We start from the raw sequence: 21,498 nt of genomic DNA, 5'->3' as shown, positions 1-21,498 counted from the left end.
ACATACTAATGAAAAATATTGGACACGAATCGAGCAGATTTAACAAAAAACCTGTTTTAATCCACCTAGCGGTGCAATTGTGCCTTTCTCAATCATGAACACGAGAATGTTTGCGTTGTTTATATTCATTAAAAGCTTACGAAAGGTACGAAATCGTTCAAAAAAGCAGATTTTTGTAAAAAAAATTTCGTGATAACATAAAATCTCGACGTTTCATACATTTTAAAGATGTTTGGCATCAAAAATACGAATTCGATTTCTGAAATTTCATGGGTTCAGACTATATTTCCGGAACCATATAAGCGATCCGTGCGAAATTTTATAGACATCTGTGGGGATAATATAGCATCATTTGGGACTAAGTTTGTGAAAATCGGCCCAACCATTTTCGAGAAACTTATATGAGCTAGTTTTTAAGGATGGCCTTTTCCCGGGCACTTCCGGAACCGTCTATGGTGGTCAATGTAGTCAACGAAAGTTTGTTTGGCCGTCGGTGACCTAGAACTGCAAATTAAAGTTGTTTGAGAGACATTTTAGCGAATTTTTTACCTTTTTTGCTTTCATCGGAGTATCGGTTTGAATCACAATTTGCTATGTGATCGCATGCCACAACCCGTAACTACGGAACCGGAAGCCGGTTCGGGATAAAATTTAATAGCCATTTACGGGGACGCAACATCATTCATTTGAGACTAAGTTTGGTTGAATCGGTCTGGCCATCTCCGAGAAACCGATGTGACTGTTATTCTGAATTTGGATACTTCCGCCGGAGCTTCCAGAACCGATGATGGTGGCCAATGTGGCCAAAAGGACTTTGAATGGATGTTAGTGATCTAATACTATAAATCGAAGCAGTTGTGGTCATATTTTGGAAAAAAATTCACCTTTATACATTCATTGCAGAATTTATTAAAATCGACATTTTCTGCGTGATCGTGCTCACCACCCTGTAATTCCGGAACCGGAAGTCGGATCCATCAGAAATTCAATAGCAGCCTATGGGAACATTGTATCATTCATTTGAGACTAAGTTTGTAAAAATCGGTTCAGCCATCTTTGAGAAAAATGAGTGACATTTTTGGTCACATACACACAGACGCACATACACACATACATACATACACACATACATACACACGCACAGACATTTGCTGAACTCGACGACGTCGGTTTTCAGAGCAGTTGCAATACCTTTCTATTGAGAAAGGCAAAAATATCTTCAAAATATAAAAAAAACTGTCTTCATAACATTTCTCTCTCTCTCTCTCTCTCTCTCTCTCTCTCTCTCTCTCTTCAAATGCCTTCAAAATGACGATGCGTTTTGACAGAAGTAAACAAATTTATCATCATTGCACTCTTGTGCCATCTGACAGTCAACCTCCAGCGGTACATCGCGAATATTTGCTTCATTCTCGACGTGACTTGATTTTATTTACTTTGCTACAGTTTTCAGTCACGATCGCGGTGCCATTTTTATCTTTCAAATGGAATATTTCCAAATGTTTCCTAAACTTGTTTCATTTCTGCCCGGTACTAAACGCTGAGCATTTAAACTGATTTGAATAGTGATATGCTGCATGACGCATGGATTTATAAATAAGTAGGCTGTAAGGTAATTTAAATAAGATTCGACAGTCCAGGTCCGGTTAAATGTGAAAATGCCTCCCTCGCAAAATGTTTTGTTATCTTTTTCTTGCAATCTGCAGAATTATTTCTTCATTTAACCACTGAGAACTGACATACAAGTAAAGTGTTCAACTTGTGTAAGAAATAAAACTGTCGCTTTGAGATGACAATAGCAAGTAGCAACTTGCCACTGGTCGGCGCAACGATCGGCCAGCAATAGCTATACGGGACTTGTGTGCAAACTGGGATACAATGGTGATTCATACATGCGAACCTGTATGCGATGGTGATTTTCAACGTATTTTCATTTAAATGTTTACACATGTTTTTCGGGAAAGTTTATTCTTTTTTTTTCTTTGTTTATTTGACACGGCTCAACGCGTTAGCATAACTGAGCCGGACATCTCTTAATCTTTTACAATATGTAAAAATAAAGAATTTACAGGATTTATTTTTTACTCGTACCATCTTGTTGACGCAGCTTGCTGCTGCGTGTTGAGATTCTTTTCCTTGGCGGTGAAAAGTTGTTCGCCGAATCTTCAGGGCCATTTGGTCTGCCTTCTTTCTCGTTGTCGTACTCGTCCATATCCTCATCTGTGCTACTCGCATGCTGTTCACGATCGGTTGTTCTGATTTGTGCTTTAATCGTATGGGTCGCTATTGTGTGTCCGTTCTCTTCTGACTTCGCTTCATTGTTGTGGTTGCTGGTTGTTGGCTTAGAGACATTAAACGCGATCGTTGTAGAATTCATGTTTGTTGCTTCTTGATCCGGAGAAGCTGGTTTTGCAGCTGTTAGTGGTTTAGCGTAAGATTGTTGTGTGCTGATTTCAGTTGGATTTGAGTTTTCCTTAACAGTTTCTACGCAAGGTTTTCCGAGGTGCAGCTTCGTGTAGAACTGGCACGTAGGAATTTGCCCTGGGTACGTGACTAGTGATGTCTGTTGAATGAGAGCATCGTCCCTTCCTAACACTGTGAAGCTTAAGTAAGAGGGAATTGGCTTGGTCACGCGCATTCTCACCACACGAACACCGTTGGGGATGCCCGGGAAAAAATTCCTCCATGTATCATGTGTAATGGAGTCTACTTCTCCGTATTTTTGCAAGCATTTTTTAATCGCGCCGTCAGGGGTACGCGTAGCCAAATCATGGACCCGAACTTCTACAGCACCGTTCTCGATGTATACGGGAATGCTATATTTAACATTGCCGCATTCGGCAGTGTGCTGCATGTTGTTTCGCGAGGCGAATGACTCAGCTTGGTTAATGTTGTTGAACGAAATCAGCACGCAATGTTTGATATGATGCATTTGTAGGGTTTTCACTTCAGCCAGATTAAGTTCCATCTGCACTTTTAATAACTGTTCCACTTCACGAATGGCACAGTTCGGCCGCATCTGGGTTGCTTTTTGCTGGCACCGTCACTGATCACTATATCGCATAGTAGGTATAGGCTATTGTTATATGGGCTACTTGTGTGATAGGCACCGATTGATTTTTAGGTAGAATTGACTGTTTCATTTGCGCGGGACGATTTTTTGCTTCTGCTCAGGGCGAGATGTGAAGACAAACTGAAAAGTTTATTCTAGTTTATATGTCTGTTCTCTGTGATTTAACTTCGAATATCTTTAGTTATTCGAACAGTACAGAGAATCTGGAGATCGGTTTTGTTATCCACCAAGTTTCATCCTCCAAGCAAAATTGTTCTAAAATTTTAGTACGATTAGTTATCCACCAAGGCCCATCCACCAAGGGACATCACTTCCACCCATCTATAGGCGTAATTGTATCTATTTTTGACATTGCGTAGCTCGAAGCAAACCGGTTTTTGTATAAATGCTGATACGGAGAAGTCGTTTCGATTTAAATTTGAAATGTGACTCCAGTATTATGAATTATGTCTTAAACAGAATTGGTGTGATATTACCTCGATTTGATTCGACTCAAGCATAAAAAATCCTGAAGGATGGGACTCTGAAGTTAACTCTAGATACAACCAATATTCAGAACAGATCCTTATGATCCTGGCAACGTGTCCTGATGTAGCTAGTGGCCATTTATATGTGGAGTGACCTCAGGGGTCAATCAAAACGATTTTTTTTCGATTTTTCTTGACCCAAGCACAAAAAATACTGGAGGATGGGACTCTGAAGTAAATTCTAGATTCAACCAATATACAGAACAGATCCTTATGATCCTGCCAACGAGTCCTGATGTAGCTAGTCAAGGCCATTTATATGTGGAGTGACCTCAGGGGTCAATCAAAATGATGTTTTTCGATTTTTTATTAACCCAAGCATAAAAAATCCTGAAGGATGGGACTCTGAAGTAAATTCTAGATACAACCAATATACAGAACAGATCCTTATGATCCTGTCATCGAGTCTTGATGTAGCTAGTCAATGTCATTTATATGTGGAGTAACCTCAGGGGTCAATCAAAATGATGTTTTTCGATTTTTTATTAACCCAAGCACAAAAAATCCTGGTGGATGGGACTCTGAAGTAAATTCTAAATTCAACCGATATGCAGAACAGATCCTTTTGATCCTGGAAACGAGTCCTGAAGTAGTTAGTCAAGGCCACTTATATAACTCCGCTAGCGAATGACGGATCCCAATAGTAGCATGTCTGTAATAACATACGTACATGGAACTATTGAGATCCAGAGCTACAGGTCCAAAGCCCTGGTAAAGGAGGATGGTTGTGATGATCCGGGCCGAGATCACCACGTAAAGCAAGGTAGGGCATAACCCCAATTCCAAGGCGTGAAGCGACCCGTGCCGAGGGATGAGTGATCGAGGGGGTGAAAAAGATGCTCGATCGTTAACGGAGCCTGTGGGGTACCTGGGCAACCCCCACAGTAAGCGTCCCTTACCACGCTAATGCGGAGCTCTGGCGTGGCGGACATATATTTCTCGCGCTACTCGTGGGAATTTTCATGGAGCAAAATAAAAACAAAAATAAACAGACGGAGGTGCCAAACCCCTTCGCAAGAGGTGGTTTGGCGAGGTCTCCCCCCCGTGGGGAGAGTAGTGGAACGATGAGTGCTGTACTCGAAAGCACCAGTGACCCCCCAGCAGCGGTAGGCAATACCCCTACCAATGCATCGGAGGGGCCAATAGCTGCGATGCGCAAAGTAGCGAAGCAACTCGATGCTATAATCGACTTCGCTAGCGCAAAGCAGAACATAGCCAAGGAGTTGAAGTTGAGCCTTCTGGAGCTCCGGAAAGCTGTTCGTGTCGCAAGACAGGAACAGCAGGCATATGTTGAGAGGGTGGAATGTCGGGAGAGGCCCGACAGAGAAACCCAGACAGTGGCCTCCAATAGGGAGGAAAGAGAGAAGGTTAATAGAGGTTCACAGACAGTGGCCTTTACCTTCTATGGAGCAGCCACGTCGATCGGAGCGGCGACCGAGTTCCCCTCGAAGGGAAAGGGAAAGGGCAATCGCAAGACGGCATCGAATGCGAAGCGCCCTAGGAAGTCGCCAGGAGAGGGTGCCAAAACCGACACCACTCGGCGTGCAACCGTCAAGGTCAAACGCCGCCTGGGTGAGGTAAGCGAGGGCGAGAGTGACCTCGCTGTTGAGAGCGATGGTACCAGCAACCCGGCACGACCGGGGCAGGGGGGCTCAAACCCCTGGACGCTGGTTACCAAGAAAAAGCCGGCACCGAAACCGGAGGTACCGCGGCCTGCGAGGAAGGCCAAGGACAGAGGCGAAGCCTTGTGGTTAAAAACCGACAAGGACAAATACGCCGATGTCCTTAAATCGATGAAAGCGGCCGAAAGCCTCTCGGCCCTTGGGCAGGATGTGCGTAGCGTAAGACGCACCAACACGGGAGAGATGCTCCTGGTGTTGAAGCGAGGCGCACAATCAAGTGCAATATACAAGGCCTTGGCCCAAGAGGTCCTTGGTGAGGGCGCCCAAATCAGGTCGCTAGGTGCGGAAACAACTCTCCAGTGCAAACACTTGGACGAGTTCGCGACCGCAGAAGACGTCGCCGCAGCCGTCAAGGAGCAATGCGGCGTCACAATCGAGCGGGCCTCTGTGCGATTGAGGGACGGACCCTCTGGCACCCAAGTAGCCTACCTCAGGCTACTGAATGCGGATGCCAAAAAGGTAACCGAGAAAGGGAAGCTGAAGATCGGCTGGTCGGTATGCCCTATTAGTATACCCCAGCCGCCTTCAGTGGACAGGTGCTATCGGTGCCTAGAATCCGGCCATAAAGCTTACGAATGCAAAGGCCTAGACAGGAGTAAGCTATGTCGTCGATGCGGCGAGGAGGGGCATAAAGAGCGGGGGTGCACTAAGGCATATAAGTGCCTTATCTGCACCTCTAAGAAGCAAGCCCATAAACATGCTATGGGCGGACCTTCGTGTCCCTTCGGCGAGTTAAATAAGAAGAAGCCGTGAGAGTCACACAGCTAAATCTTAACCATTGTGCAGCAGCCCAACAGCTGCTGTGGCAGTCGGTCTCGGAGTCGAGGACAGATGTCGCCCTATTATCAGACCCGTACAGCATCCCTGCCGGCAACGGCAATTGGGTGTCGGACGGGTCTGGAATGGTGGCAATCTGTACAACGGGAAGGTTCCCGGTTCAAGAGGTAATACACCCCTCCGCCGAGGGTGTGGCGATTGCCAAGATCAATGGTGTGTTCTATTGCAGCTGCTACGCCCCACCAAGGTGGCCAATAGAACAGTTCTACCAGATGATCGACAGGCTCTCGTCGGACCTCGTGGGCCGGAAACCGGTAGTAATAGCGGGAGACTTCAACGCTTGGGCAGTGGAGTGGGGCAGCCGCTGTACAAATAGCAGGGGTCAAGCGCTAATGGAAGCGTTTGCGAAACTCGATACTGTGCTAGCTAATGATGGCTCCGCTAGTACATTCCGTAGAAACGGAGTGGAGGCGTGGATTGATTTGACCTTTGCCAGCCCGAGTCTGGCTCCAGGCATGGAATGGAGGGTAGACGAAGGCTATACCCATAGCGATCATTTAGCAATCCGCTTTAGGATCAACTATGGTGTGCAGCATCCGAGGGCGGGAGATCCCTGTCAGGTACGCGGGTGGAAGTCCAATCACTTCGACAGCGAAGCTTTCACCGCGGCCCTGGGACTGGAGGCCAACACCGACAGTCTAAGCGGGGATGCGCTGGTAGCTGTTCTATCACGCGCGTGCGACGCCACTATGCCGAGAAAAACACTGCCAAGAAACGGTAGATGCCCGGTATACTGGTGGAGTGCCGAGATTGCAGCTCTACGGTCAGCCTGTCTCAGAGCTAGACGTAGGATGCAAAGAGCTCGCACCGAGGATGCAAGAGAGAACCGCCGTGAAGTGTTTCGAGCTGCGAAATTAGCCCTTAACAAGGCTATTAAAAGCAGCAAGAGAGCGTGTTTCGACAACCTGTGTGAGAGTGCCAACGCGAATCCGTGGGGTGACGCCTACCGGATTGTGATGGCCAAGACCAAAGGGGGCTCCTCACCCCCAGAACGGTCTCCGGACCGGTTGGCAACGATTATCGAAGTACTCTTCCCGTCTCGAGCCACAAGCCCCTGGCCACCTGCACTACGAGACAGTGCAGGCACGGTCGAAATGGTGGCTCCAGTGACGAACGAAGAACTACTCGCAGTGGCCAAATCCCTAGCAATGAACAAAGCTCCAGGGCCGGATGGAGTCCCGAACAACGCTCTCAAGGCAGCGATCATAGCGAACCCGAACATGTTCAGGCTAGCTATGCAGAGATGCCTTGACGAGTGCCGTTTCCCCGATAGATGGAAAAGGCAGAAACTGGTGCTGTTGCCGAAGCCCGGGAAGCCGCCAGGCGACCCATCGGCGTACAGACCAATCTGTCTGATAGACACGACTGGCAAACTGCTTGAGAGGATCATCCTCAACAGGCTCACCCCGTACGCGGAAGGTACGGACGGTCTGTCAAGCAACCAGTTTGGCTTTCGGAAGGGTAAGTCCACAGTGGACGCTCTCAACTCAGTGATAAATACTGCCGAGATAGCGATCCAACGAAAAAGGCGAGGTATTCGATACTGTGCGTTAGTGACACTTGACGTGAAGAATGCATTCAACAGCGCAAGCTGGGATGCCATCGCGCTCTCGTTACACCGGCTTAGCCTACCGGTGGGTCTGTACCGGATCCTGGAAAGTTACTTCCAAAACCGCGTACTGCTATACGAGACCGATGCCGGTCAGAAAAGGGTTCCGATTACCGCCGGAGTCCCGCAGGGCTCGATCCTAGGCCCGGTGCTATGGAACCTCATGTATGACGGGGTTCTGAGACTGAAGTTCCCTCCTGGGGTCAAGATCGTCGGCTTTGCCGACGACGTAACCTTGGAGGTCTACGGGGAGTCAATTCCTGAGGTAGAACTAACCGCAGAACACGCGATTAGCACGGTGGAGGAATGGATGAGCGCGAGAGGCCTGGAGCTCGCTCATCATAAGACGGAGGTAGTTATCGTCAACAACCGCAAGTCGGCACAACATGCAGTTATCCATGTGGGAGAAGTCGCGATCACTTCACAGCGAAGTCTGAAGTCTCTCGGAGTCATTATAGACGACAAGCTGACCTTCGGCAGCCATGTCGACTATACGTGCAAGAGAGCGTCGACTGCTGTTGCGGCACTATCGAGAATGATGTCCAACAGCTCAAAGGTGTGCGCCAGTAGACGTAGGTTACTGGCAGGCGTAGCCGTATCTATCCTCAGGTACGGCGGCCCGTCATGGTCAAGAGCACTGAGGGTAACCAGTTACCTACAGAAACTGGAGAGCACCTACCGCGTGATGTGCCTCAGAGTGATATCTGCCTACCGCACGGTATCACACGATGCATCCTGCGTGATAGCGAGCATGATGCCAGTCGGGCTGGTCATTCGGGAAGATGAGGAGTGCTTTGAGCTACGTGGAAATAGGGGAGCCCGCGAGCGCACCAGGGTGACCTCGGTCGCCAGATGGCAGCGTGAGTGGGACAACTCCTCGAAAGGTAGGTGGACCCACCGGCTGATACCTAGCATATCGAGCTGGGTGGGAAGACCCCATGGGGAAGTTCACTTCCACCTGACACAATTCCTGTCAGGCCATGGCTGTTTCCGTCAGTACCTCCACAGGTTCGGGCACGCGGAGGTCCCAGTCTGCCCGGACTGCCCAGGTGTAGATGAAACTGCCGAACACATACTGTTCGTATGTCATCGGTTCGACGTCGAAAGAAGAGCAATGCTTGACGTCTGTGGCTGGGACACAACCCCGGATACCCTTATCCAGCGGATGTGTCAAACGGTGGAGAAGTGGAACGCAGTCTCGGCTGCTACCATCCAGATTGCCAGTAGGCTACAGGTAATCTGGCGAACCGAGCAACAGACGGCGGGCACGGCTAACTAGTGATTGGCTAGCTGGAGCGAAAAAGGCCAAGCGCAAAATAAGAGAGTGAATGGTCTGTTCATGCCGAGGTAGGTTGGCGCAGCGAATGGCAACCGCGTAAGGGGTAAACCCAGCCACCCCGAAGCAAGACAGAAGAGTGAGTGTATAGGCGTATAAGTGGACTGCCTCATGCCAAGACGGGAGGGTCGTAGCGTAGTATGTTGGAACTAAGCTATCGATGCCTCATGGCGTGGCAGAGGAGTGAAAGGGTGAGCATCCAAGTCAGTCTCACACTGCATGTTAAGGGTGAGCATAAAAGTCAGCCTCACAGGTTGGTAGCAAGCAAGGAATGAAAAAGGTGAGCACAAAAGTCAGCCTCGCATGGTATGTCAGAAGTGGGGCCTAAGAAAAATGTCCCACATGGGATGCCAGAGGGAGTGACAAAGGTACAATAGAGTGGCACGATTGAGAGTGAATCAGGTGATAGGGTGAGCACCCAAGTCAGCCTCACATGTATGGGTAGGGCGAGCACAAAAGTAAGCCTAGCAAGGAATGAGTAAGGTGAGCACACAAGTCAGCCTCGCATGGAACGTAAAAGGTGAGCACAAAAGTCAGCCTCATGTGGGAGTGTTTGAGAGCGAATCAAAGTGTGATTGAGAGAGCACCCAAGTAAGCCTTACAGGATGTATGATCGCGCGAGTGAGAGTGAATGAGTACACTTAGTACAGCCATCCCCCCAGAAGTAATACCGAGAGGTAGTTCCTGGGAGGAATGATGGCGGAGCCCAATGGAGTTTAGTCGGTATTAATGGCTGGTCACCATTCGAGTCCGACACGCCCCCAGTGCACCCCGTGTGGTAGATTGGACCCTACCGTTAGCACGTGTACTGGGCTAGGACATAAAGGTCTTCTCCATTGTAAAAAAAAAAAAAAAAAAAAAAAGGCCACTTATATGTAGAGTGACCTCAAAGGGTCATCAAGATGATTTTTTTTTCGATTTTTCTTGACCCAAGCATAAAAAATCCTGGAGGATGGGGCTCTGAAGTAAATTCTTGATACAAGCGATGTGCAGAACAAATCCTCGTGATCCTGGAAACGTGTCCTGATGTAGCTAGTCAAGGTTATTTATGTGTGGAGTGACCTCAGGGGTCAATCAAAATGATTTTTTTCGATTATTATTGACCCAAAAGCAAAAAATCCTGGAGGATGGGACTCTAAAGCAAATTCTAGATACAACCAATATACAGAACAGATCCTTTTGATCCTGCCAACAAGTCCTTATGTAACTAGTCAAGGCCATTTATATGTGGAGTAACCTCAGGGGTCAATCAAAATGATTTTTTCTACTACTCCCAGGCCCATTCAATGATTCTCTGTGAAATTTCGCTTGTTCTGGTCAACCACATAGTAGCAACTACGAATTATACGGTCATCATGCTCATGCGAATATACATAAATTTTCAATGATTATGACTTTCATTGGATAAGTTTTCGATAAAAATACACTAAAATAGTCAGTTTGGACAAGGAAAAGTTTTTTTTTAAAAAACTTTTTTCCTTGAAATTGCCCAACTTGAGTTTTTGACGGTAGGTAGGGAACATAATTTCCTATCTTGGAACAAAATTTCATCCAAATCAAAGATGGTTTTTATTGTAAATCGGCCTTAAATTTTTAAACTGATTTTTTTTTTTTGGTGTAGGAGTCGATGAAGAGTTTTTTCGATATTTTCGTTCAAAAATTTGAATAATTTTGTAAAAATCACTCCTACAATATTTTTTGTAGGATTTGTCATTTTAGACTATAGCCATTTAAAAAAAAAAATGGTAAAAAAAAGTTTGACCCTTTTCAAAAGACAGTTTAGATCATTTTTGGAAAATCAAAGTACGCAAATTGGCTTGTTGTGACAAAGTCTTTATGCACAGAAAGTTTCATTAAAATCTGAGAGGGTGCTGCCGACTCTGAATACGATTTAGCGCGAAATTCGCCAATATTGTTTGTGCACTGATATAGAACGAAGCGCTTCACTGGTGCCTATGGCGTAGCGTTTTTTTTGCTTCTTCTTTGTGCGAGGTCAGAAGATAGACTGATTCCTCTAAATATTAGCATAGCTCTAAACTCTTAGGACATGTAACTGAATTTCATCATTACGCACATTACACACAAAATGTTCTACCGCAGCAATTAATATTAAAACTTTTATTTTATCAATTCTTCAGGTATTTGGTGATATTTGATGGAATAAAATTGAACTGAATAATGAATTTGTATATTTTTTTTTCTTTCCGTTCTCACATTTTCAATGTTTTACCACGTGAAAATGAATGGATCTATTCGGCATTTACGCATAAAAAATTAACTTTTATAATTAAATTTCACCAAAAAAATTAAAGGAGAAATCCCGGTACTTCTATAAAATAGCGCATTTATCCCAATACAGTGATATATTGATTTCATCGATATAATTGACGAAAAATATCGTCCTACACATAACATCTAATCAGGAATCCATCCAGTATCAAACGTCTTGAACATCAGAAAAACTACAAATAATTTAAGATTTGCAGCATGCGGCAGAAATGGAATTAAAATACGAGATTTTAAGGATGAAATATTCCAAAAGATAAAATTCCGTATTTTCCAAGAAACGGATGTATTTTCATTCAAATGCTAAGATTGCTCCCTTTAAAAAATATATGAACTGCAATTTTCTAAAGGCTAGTTCGAAAGTTCTAACATTTTATGTATTTTCCATAATATTTTTCCATAGTGCCAATGGCAAAATCTTCAATTGTGGTGGGTTGGAGTCAAAAATTTTCCAAAGTTTTTGAAATTTGGCATCTTGGCTACCCTTGACGCTTATCACAATATGAATGGGAGTTTGGAGAATTACAAAAATATCACAATGCCCTACATTATAAAACACTAACTTCGAATAACTTAAAAAAATCACAAAATATTCTTGACTCAAAAATATTAGAACTTAATTTGGTAAAATAATTTCCCAGCTTGCCGTACGCGAAAAAAAGTTATGCGGTATACTTTTTGAGAATGAGTCTTATAAAACGCACTGCAGAAATGAATTTGAATGACTTTGCACAGAAATCAAAACAGATAGAAATACGATGATGAAGATTGATAGGGTAATCAGCCAGACCCCCCATATTTAAAATTTACAATTGAAAAAATGACATCGAAAACGATTCAGAATTCCACGTTTCGAACAAACCGTATCAAATTTTCAGGGCTTGTTTTAAAACTTAATCAACGTTTTTTCTGGAAATATGAAAATACTGTTGGCTTGTTATGGTAGATTGAATGAAAAATTATCCATTCGCTCACTTTTCTTAGAATAACCAAAGTTTTTGAGTTTATTTCAAAGCCTATTCAACGATATTTCTTGAAATTTGGAAACACTGGTGTGTTTTCTTCGTTTATTATAGCAGTATAAGTGAAAAAAGTGGTACCCTATCTTTATATGTTCACTAAATAAAATACAGTCTTTCCTAAAAAATAGTTTATTCAAGTAATTATCAAGTAATATCCAACACCACTTTTATTAGTCAATCTAATTCCCGTCAATTTTGAATACAAGTTTCATTTGCTTCGGCATTTCATTTTTACGATATTCTATATTTCTAGCTCTGAACTTGTTTTAGAATGATTTGATTGCTTTCTTGAACTTTTCAAGTGACGAATACCGGACCGGGATTAGGTTAACGATTTTTAGAGCGATTGCATAAACTTTCTATATGAGAAAGGCAAAAATGTGCTAAAGTCCAAAAAAGTCAATCTCCGTCAAAATTTTTTTTTCCAGAATTCATCAAACCTTCACTATTTCATGCATTTTAAAGTCAATTGGCTTAAAAAATGTAAATTAGATTTTGAAATTTTCCCTTGCTCCTCCCTTTGAGAATTTTTCATTTCAGTTTATATGGGAATTAGCTGTGTGGTCGCACTCTTCCATTCGTAACTCCGGAACCGGAAGTCCAATCAATAAAAAATTCAATAGTAGCCGATGGGAAGTTTGTACATTTCATTGAGACTAAGTTTGTGCTAATCGGTGATAAACAGAGGTGACATTTTTTCCACATACACGCATACACACATACATTTTCCGATGTCGAATGGCATATGACACTCGGCGTTCCGGGCCGTTGACGATTTTTATTACTTATTTATTTCTTCGTCTTTTGAAAATTCTGCCATACAGACTGTTACTTAAATTAATTTAACATATAATTTAACATTTAACAATACAAAACAAAACGGATAGTCGAACAACATTCAAATGTAACAATACAAAATTCCAAGCAAAAATTTTATTCTAAATTCAGCGCTGTGGAGGCTCCCAAATGTCAAATTTCTCGTGAAATTGTCGAAAACAGAGTCCTAACGGCCATGTTGATGGAGATAGTGCTGTTTTTCTTAGCCTCGCGTCAATCCCTACTTTTAATGAAATGAACGGCATTAATGCCTCGTCCTTCCATTCAGGTACGAGCTACTTCACAATTGCAGCATTAGTTCCAAGTGATTCGGCGACCAGAGTAGCAATATCTTTCTCACTCACTGTGTTCTTGACACGAGTAAAAAAGAGCTAGTAAAGATTTGTAGAATTGCTTGCCTCCGAAGAACCACCAACCCTACACCCTTGTTTCAATCGAGTGGACGACATTGGGTCGGGGTTCAGTCAGACCGGACTAAGTCGCAAAACTTGAAAAAATGAGATAATGACAATACTGGATAAAGAATTTCTTCAGCTACATTCAACTTTTGCCAGATTTGAAATATGTGACCATAAACAAGAATTATGGCAAAAAATAATTTCCAATTATAACGTAGAGGATGCTGCAATTCAAACTTTAAACCCGTTTTTCTCGAAATCAATATTTTGTCACTTAGTCCGGTCTGACCTAACACCGACTATTTGCGGGATGGATTGAGCGGGAGGTGAACTTGTTTCCGTGAATGAAAATCGCGAACCAGCCATTTCGGAAATCGAATCACGAATTGCGGCGATTTCATATTTCATGTTAGACACATGTTCGATTAAATCCGCACTGTATTTATCTGTCTGAGTATTCACATCGACAGCAACAGTAGCCGCAAGAGCAGGGAAAAATGAAGCAGCATTGGCGATCGCCTTGCGTTTATCTCGAAAAGCCTGCATCTTGCGAACACCGTCCATGATCGTAGTATACGGGGTGCATATCCACCAGATATTCTTGTACTGTAGTAGTAAGCGTAGCACATTCTGCATGATACTTATCCTGACAAAATCCATCACAAGAAATGATTACATCTCTGGGCGTGATAGGCAAGGCACATTCGCAGTAAAACATCTTCAATCAGAACGACTTTCTCTTGTTCAGTACTGCTAGTATGATGAAGAGTAACGCTCTATTGTGTTCGACTGTATAGAAGCGGTAGTTCCGAATGGAAGCAAAAACGGATTGTTCGTTTAAGCGGGTGAAAAATCAGCTTTTTTCTTTAATATCGGCAACGAGGTAAAATATATGATCCGAAAACAGTACACTATAACTTGCACAAGCGAATAGCAATCAAATCCGCTATGTAAATCGATCGCACGACTATTTTCCACGAAAAATCGATAGCAAGTGAGCTTACAAAACAACCGCTTGTAGAGAATACACAAACCAAACTTTAGAGAGAAACTTTTAGAGTGATTGCATAACCTTTCCATATGAGAAAGGCAAAAATAGTCCCGTGCAGTCAGTCTTGTTCTACAATCCAAATGTCGCAAATTAGAATCCCATCTAGGGTTGCCACCTCTGGGGATACTTTGACCCAGAGATTTTACTTCCCCGACTAAGTGCCAGGAATTCAAAAGCACCAGCTACTCTCGCTGTGGAGGATAAGTTGAACGAGCATTGCTTTCCTCCATAACTAACAGGAAAAGGAGAGTAAAGGAGGCAGGGCTGCGGCATTACATGGAATGCACTATGTGGTGTAGGTTATTCATCATCAGAGGTCGCAACTAAGGGACAAAACTCACCTACCCAACCAACAGTTAAGGGTCGCCAAGGATTGGCAACAACACCGGAAGAACTCGATTGATATTGACCTAGTCAGTTGGATTAGAACAAATATCTGTCATACCGTGGTGCAGCTGGTTATAAGCACCACCAACAGTGAATTTATTTGGTAAAATTGCTGCAAAATAATTTTTTCAGATTATTTTGAACGACTTAGTGGGATGCAACATTTCAATTGTAGCATATAGCGAAATATTATTTTTCTTGATTTGTATTTGTTTTTCATTTTCACTGCTTTGTGGAAGAAATCTGCAATATTTGGTGAACTCATTTTTGCCACCTTGAAATGAAGGATTACTCGGGCAAAATAAATCTGAACCAGAGTAATAGTTAACTTAGACTTTTTAAATATTTTGTAAAGAGTCGATTAATTCCAAAAAAAAAAAATTGTGCTTCTTCCCAGCAAACCCAGAGAAATTGATGTAAAACCCGGAGGCCCGGAGATCGCTTCCGAAAACCGGAGTCTCCGGGCCAAACCCGGAGGGGTGGCAACCCTAATCCCATCTGAATATGAAGATATGTATATGGTTTTGGGTTGGCGTTTTGCAACGGTTTCACAATCAGCTGCATTCTTCTCAGACCCCGCTTTTTAACGTATTTTATTATGATGGAGATTATTGATCTGCCCAATTCTGCTTTTATAATTTGATCTAGTTTACCGACGAATGAGAGCTAATCGTATATAAATACATTCTCTGGAATCGTTTTCAAGCTAAAAATTATCGCGCTTAACGTGTATATTGTTGTCAGACATCGTAAATTTCAATAGCTATGTACGTATATCGCCTCCAAATTGGTACGTATATGCTGAATTTATGCATGTTGTGCGACTTTTTTAGTGGAATATAAACACGTATTATTCAGATGCAACATGGATATACCATCAAAAAGGCTGGCTGGGTAATAAAGATTTATTTTTGGTGTCTCAGATGATACATCGCGATTATAAAATTTTTACCGTCAAAATCTTACACGTCCAAATTTTTTTGGGAGATCTTCTTTGCAACCGCTGTTTTATTATTTATTTATTTATTTACTATTATTATTTTCATCTGACCGATATGGTCTGCATGAAACAGAATTAGGAAAAGCCCACTTGAAGTTAAAAAAACGTTTGAAACACTCTCCAAATGCGCGTAAAAACCCCATGATCTTTTCGCATATATATATTATACAATATTTCACATTACATTGGATTACATTACATTGGGTTGAACTTAATTATACATCTAACAAATCAACAATTATCTACATCTCATCTTATGCACTAAGTAATTGTTTAAGTCTATTTCTAAAAACATCACAGGATACAGAGAAGTCAAAAAATTCGTACACACTATTCAAAACACTATATATTTATGTTTTTCCTAGAATTTTTTCATGTTATGTTTGATATATCTAAATATACGTAAGAAGCAACAGCGTGTCGTGTTAGTATTTTATGCTAAAAATCACGGGAGTTCTGGTTTAAGTGTCCGCCTAAGGAGTAGGTACCTCTATAATGCACTAGGTTCGAAGTGTCCTCATCAATACATCTAGTTGAAGCGACAAAACTTTGTTAAAATCTTATTTAAAATTAGTCATACGAGATGAACAAAAAAATATTGTCTACGTTGGCAAAAAAAAACTTCCCCCTAGTATACAAACGTACACCTTTGCTACACTCCCCCCATGAGTTTACGTGGATTATGAACGGCCCATAACTTAAAAACCAACTCAATCCACCTAGCAGTGAGATGAGACATTTCTTACACATATCACTGTTGGATTATTCATTAGTTTTTAGAACTCATGCGAAATGGGCACCTAACTAGAGGTGTAATGAACACAGTTTTAGTCGTGCACGAATAATACATTGAATAACCTGAATAGATTATAAAAAACCTATTTTAATCCACCTAGCGGTGCAATTGTGCCTTTCTCAATCATGAACACGTGAATGTTTGCGTTGTTTATATTCATTAAAAGCTTTCAAATGAATATATTACATTTTATTATTATACATGACATGATAAATATACAAGAAAAAATCACTATTCGAGTTCTAAAATTTTGTAAAAGAAAAAACAGCTACATTAATATTAAATTGAAAAAAGGTGCGAAATCGGCAGTCCCAAAAAGTCGATTTTCATAAAAAAAAATTTTTCGAGATAACATAAAATCTCGACGTTTCATGCATTTTAAAGATGTTTGGCATCAAAAACGAATTTGATTTCTGAAATTTCATGGGGTCCCCCCTTTGAAAAAAAATTTCTGCGTGATCGTGCTCACCACCCTGTAATTCCGGAACCGGAAGTCGGATCCATCTGAAATTCAATAGCAGCCTATGGGAACGTTGTATCTTTCATTTGAGACTAAGTTTGTCAAAATCGGTTCAGCCAGCTCTGAGAAAAATGAGTGACATTTTTGGTCACATACACACACACAGACGCACATACACACACATACATACATACACACATACATACACACGCTCAGACATTTGCCGAACTCGACGAACTGAATCGAATGGTATATGCCACTCGGCCCTCCGGGCCTCCGTTAAAAAGTCGGTTTTCAGAGCAATTGCAATACCTTTCTATTGAGAAAGGCAAAAATTTTACCTTTTTACATTCATCGCAGAATTCGTTAGAATCGAGATTTGCTGCGTGATCGTACGTATCACCCTGTAATTCAGGAACCAGAACTCGGATCCACACAAAATTCAACAGCAGCTGATGGACCTTTCATTTAAAATCAAGTTTGTCAAAATCGGTTCAGAAAATTCCGAGAAACCGATGTGGACAAATCAACAAATTTTGTTTTGTAACCATACTCTTCAACTCGTAATCCGGAACAAGATGTCGGTTGAAAATGAAATTCAATAGCAACCTATGAGAATAGTATACCTTTCATTTGAATCTTAGTTTCTAAAAATCGGTTCAACCATCTCCGAGAAACCGATGTGGACATTTTGTTAACAAATCCGCACATACACACACATACATACATACATACATACATACATACATACATACATACATACATACATACATACATACATACATACATACATACATACATACATACATGCACACATACATACGCACATACAAACACACGTACATACACACAGATATTTTGCGATCTCGGCGCACTGAGTCGAATGTTATATGAGACTCAGCCCTCCGGGCTTCGGTTAGGAAGTCGGTTTTTGGAGCAATTGCATAACCTTTCTATATGAGAAAGGCAAAACAATAGTATTTAATTACCTTAATCAGCATGAGTTCAATGTTATCTTCATGTAATTATATTTTGAAATGTTGGTGGAATGGGTTTGAAAGTGGAGGGAATGGGGGGTTAGTAGAGTGAGAGTGGAGGATGCGTCAGAAATCCTTCATCTTATTTCGGTATACGGGGTGGATGAAGGAAATGCGGGCGTGAGGGTGGTCCAAGGGGAGGGGAGTGATGAAGGAGGGAGGTGTAAGGGCAAGGCGGGGGTAGGAGGGGCGGCGACGTAATACTCAACTGCATATTTTGCCTTCCATTTGAGACTTGGTTTGAGAAAATCGGTTCAGTCATCACCGAAGAACCGGTGTGACTTTAATTGTGGAATATGCCCGGAATTCCGGACTTCCGGAATCGTCGATAGTGGACAATATATTCAAAGAATGTTTGATTGGCAATCAGTGATCTAGTTCTGCGATTAGAAGTAATTTGGTGACCATTTCAATTGTTTTTAGCCTCTGAGGTATTACGATTGTACCGATTTATATGGGAAATTCCAGTGTATCCTTACTAACACCCCTGTAACTCCGGAAGCGAGAGTCAGAACCGAATGAAACTCAGCAGTAGTCAATGGTATTACTGTATCTTTCATTTGAAATCAAGTTTGTAAAAATCGGTAGAGAATTCGTTGGGGAATGGGTGTGATATTAGCTTAGGAACTTGGCGGGTTGCCCGGGGGCGTCATGAACCGTCATAGGTGGCCAATGTGGTCAAAGCTGCTTTGATTGATCATTGGTGATCCAGACCCGTAAATTAGAATAATGTTACATCAATTTTAATAGGTTTTACATCATTTGAACATCATGGTGGTACCAGTTTATATGGGAATTTGCTGTGTGACCGCACTCTTCAACCCGTAACTCCGGAACCGGAAGTCGGATCAACTAAAAATTCAATAGCAGCTTATGGGAGCGTTACACTTTCAGATGAAACTGAGTTTGCGAAAATCGGTTCAGCCATCTCTGAGAAAATTGTGTGAGTTTAAATGACACACACACATACACACACACATACACACACACACATACATACACACACACAGACATTTGCCGATCTCGACGAACTGAATCGAATGGTGTATGACACTCGGCCCTCCGGGCCTCGGTTAAAAAGTCGATTTTTACAGTGATTGCATAGCCTTTCTTTATATGAGAAAGGCAAAAATTAAAACAAAGGAAATTTAAAAAAATAATGAAGTGAAAAGTTCTCACATTCATAAAATGAGTGGAATGAAACATTTGAATCAAATTAATAAAGTAAATAAATCAAATTATTAAAATAAAATCAAATTGGTTTAGCTCATTAAATTAAAATTTGGAAAAGTTAAAAACGTTAATAGAATAAATTAAATTGAGTTTAATTAACAAATTGGTAGAAATGACTGAACAGAATTTATAATACTAATAAAATGAAGAAATGGAATAAAATACCTTAAATCAATATAATTAATTAAATTGGTTAAATGAATAATTTAATCAAATTTTTATTTTATTTTATTTTATTTTATTTTATTTTATTTTATTTTATTTTATTTTATTTTATTTTATTTTATTTTATTTTATTTTATTTTATTTTATTTTATTTTATTTTATTTTATTTTATTTTATTTTATTTTATTTTATTTTATTTTATTTTATTTTATTTTATTTTATTTTATTTTATTTTATTTTATTTTATTTTATTTTATTTTATTTTATTTTATTTTATTTTATTTTATTTTATTTTATTTTATTTTATTTTATTTTATTTTATTTTATTTTATTTTATTTTATTTTATTTTATTTTATTTTATTTTATTTTATTTTATTTTATTTTATTTTATTTTATTTTATTTTATTTTATTTTATTTTATTTTATTTTATTTTATTTTATTTTATTTTATTTTATTTTATTTTATTTTATTTTATTTTATTTTATTTTATTTTATTTTATTTTATTTTATTTTATTTTATTTTATTTTATTTTATTTTATTTTATTTTATTTTATTTTATTTTATTTTATTTTATTTTATTTTATTTATCATTTGACCTAGTTGGTCTTAATGAATATGGGAATGTTTATGTTTATGTTTATTACCTTCACCTACAGGCCCCAATATTTTCGCTTTTATCGCATTCCGCGTCCGGTTGAAGTCAAAGTCCGTCGTCACACTGTTAAAAATTTGCGGTAGTCCAGTAACAGCGCTCTGGCAGCCATAGTTGGTTCTCCTGAACGAAACACGTAGAAGAGAGTTATTTCGTAGAGCTCAAACGCGGGCTTGAAGATCCAGACGTCCGAGGATTGTAGGGCAATCCACTCTGGCAGAGAGTAAGTCCGAGACGAACAGGGCTCGAGAGCAGTCCCTCTGAATGCTGAATGTCTCGAGGTGTATTAGCTGGCAACGGTTTTCATAGCTTGGCAGTTGAAAACTGTTTCGCCATGCGAGATGCCGAAGGGCGAAGCGTATGAACCTGCGTTGGACAGCCTCGATTCTGTCAATTCCGTTCTGGTAGTACGGATTCCAAACAGCAGATCAATATTCTAACGCTGAGCGGACCAACGCGCAGTAAAGCGATTTAAGACAGTATACGTCCCTGAAATTTTTCGCTATTAGGAAGATGAACCCAAGCTGTCGTGATGCCTTATCCACGATGTATGAAGTATGTGGCTTGAACGTTAGTGCCGAGTCCATGATGACTCCGAGATCTTTGATGTGACAGTGTCTTGGAATGCTCGAGCCGAAGAAATGGTATTTGAACTGAGTCGGATGGTGTTTCCGCGTGAATGTAACGATTGAGCATTTGCTCGGGTTTAAAACGTCGTCGTCGAAAGATAGCATAATGTCGCGCGCGGATATTGGTGGCAAAATTCGTTAATGGAGAAAGCATACAATTAACACGTTTTGATTACGATAATAACATTCAGATGCCAAAATAGTAAGATACAATGAAGTATTAACAATTCTATTACAATGGATATCTCGAGCCAGTAAAGACAATTGCATGATATTCTAGTTTGTTGTTCTAGAATTGATAAGCCTTGCCGGTCCCGTATCATTTAAAAATATTGTCCAATTAAATATTAGCAACACTCCCGACGGTCGGCTGTCCGGAGTTTGAATTGTATACTTCACACCGTGTTTCCAAATAATAAATCAAACGATAAATCTTCTAAAAATTCTCGGCAGCCGGCTGCCCAGAGCAATTAATGTG

The 21,498-nt window shown here is 41.1% G+C and overlaps 1 protein-coding gene across 3 annotated transcripts in view; it reads left to right on the top strand.

The window, feature by feature from the left end:
- LOC131694809 (voltage-dependent calcium channel type D subunit alpha-1-like) overlaps window positions 1–21,498 on the top strand; it is a 153,791-nt gene that overhangs the window by 76,140 nt on the left and 56,153 nt on the right. Inside the window, exon 2 of one of the 3 annotated variants that reach the window (XM_058983309.1) lies at window positions 1,329–1,349. The exons of the other annotated variants lie outside the window; for them this stretch is intronic. Within the exon in view, the coding sequence (XP_058839292.1) occupies window positions 1,329–1,334 (6 nt within the window). The 3' untranslated portion in view covers window positions 1,335–1,349. Of the gene's footprint in view, window positions 1–1,328; window positions 1,350–21,498 lie in introns of those variants that run through there. 3 annotated transcript variants of the gene reach the window in all.

This window comes from Topomyia yanbarensis, unplaced genomic scaffold (genome assembly GCF_030247195.1).
Source record: "Topomyia yanbarensis strain Yona2022 unplaced genomic scaffold, ASM3024719v1 HiC_scaffold_16, whole genome shotgun sequence".
Taxonomy (NCBI): Eukaryota; Metazoa; Arthropoda; class Insecta; order Diptera; family Culicidae; genus Topomyia; species Topomyia yanbarensis.
Note: the sequence above shows the minus strand (reverse complement) of the source record. Positions and strands in the feature narration are given on the sequence as shown.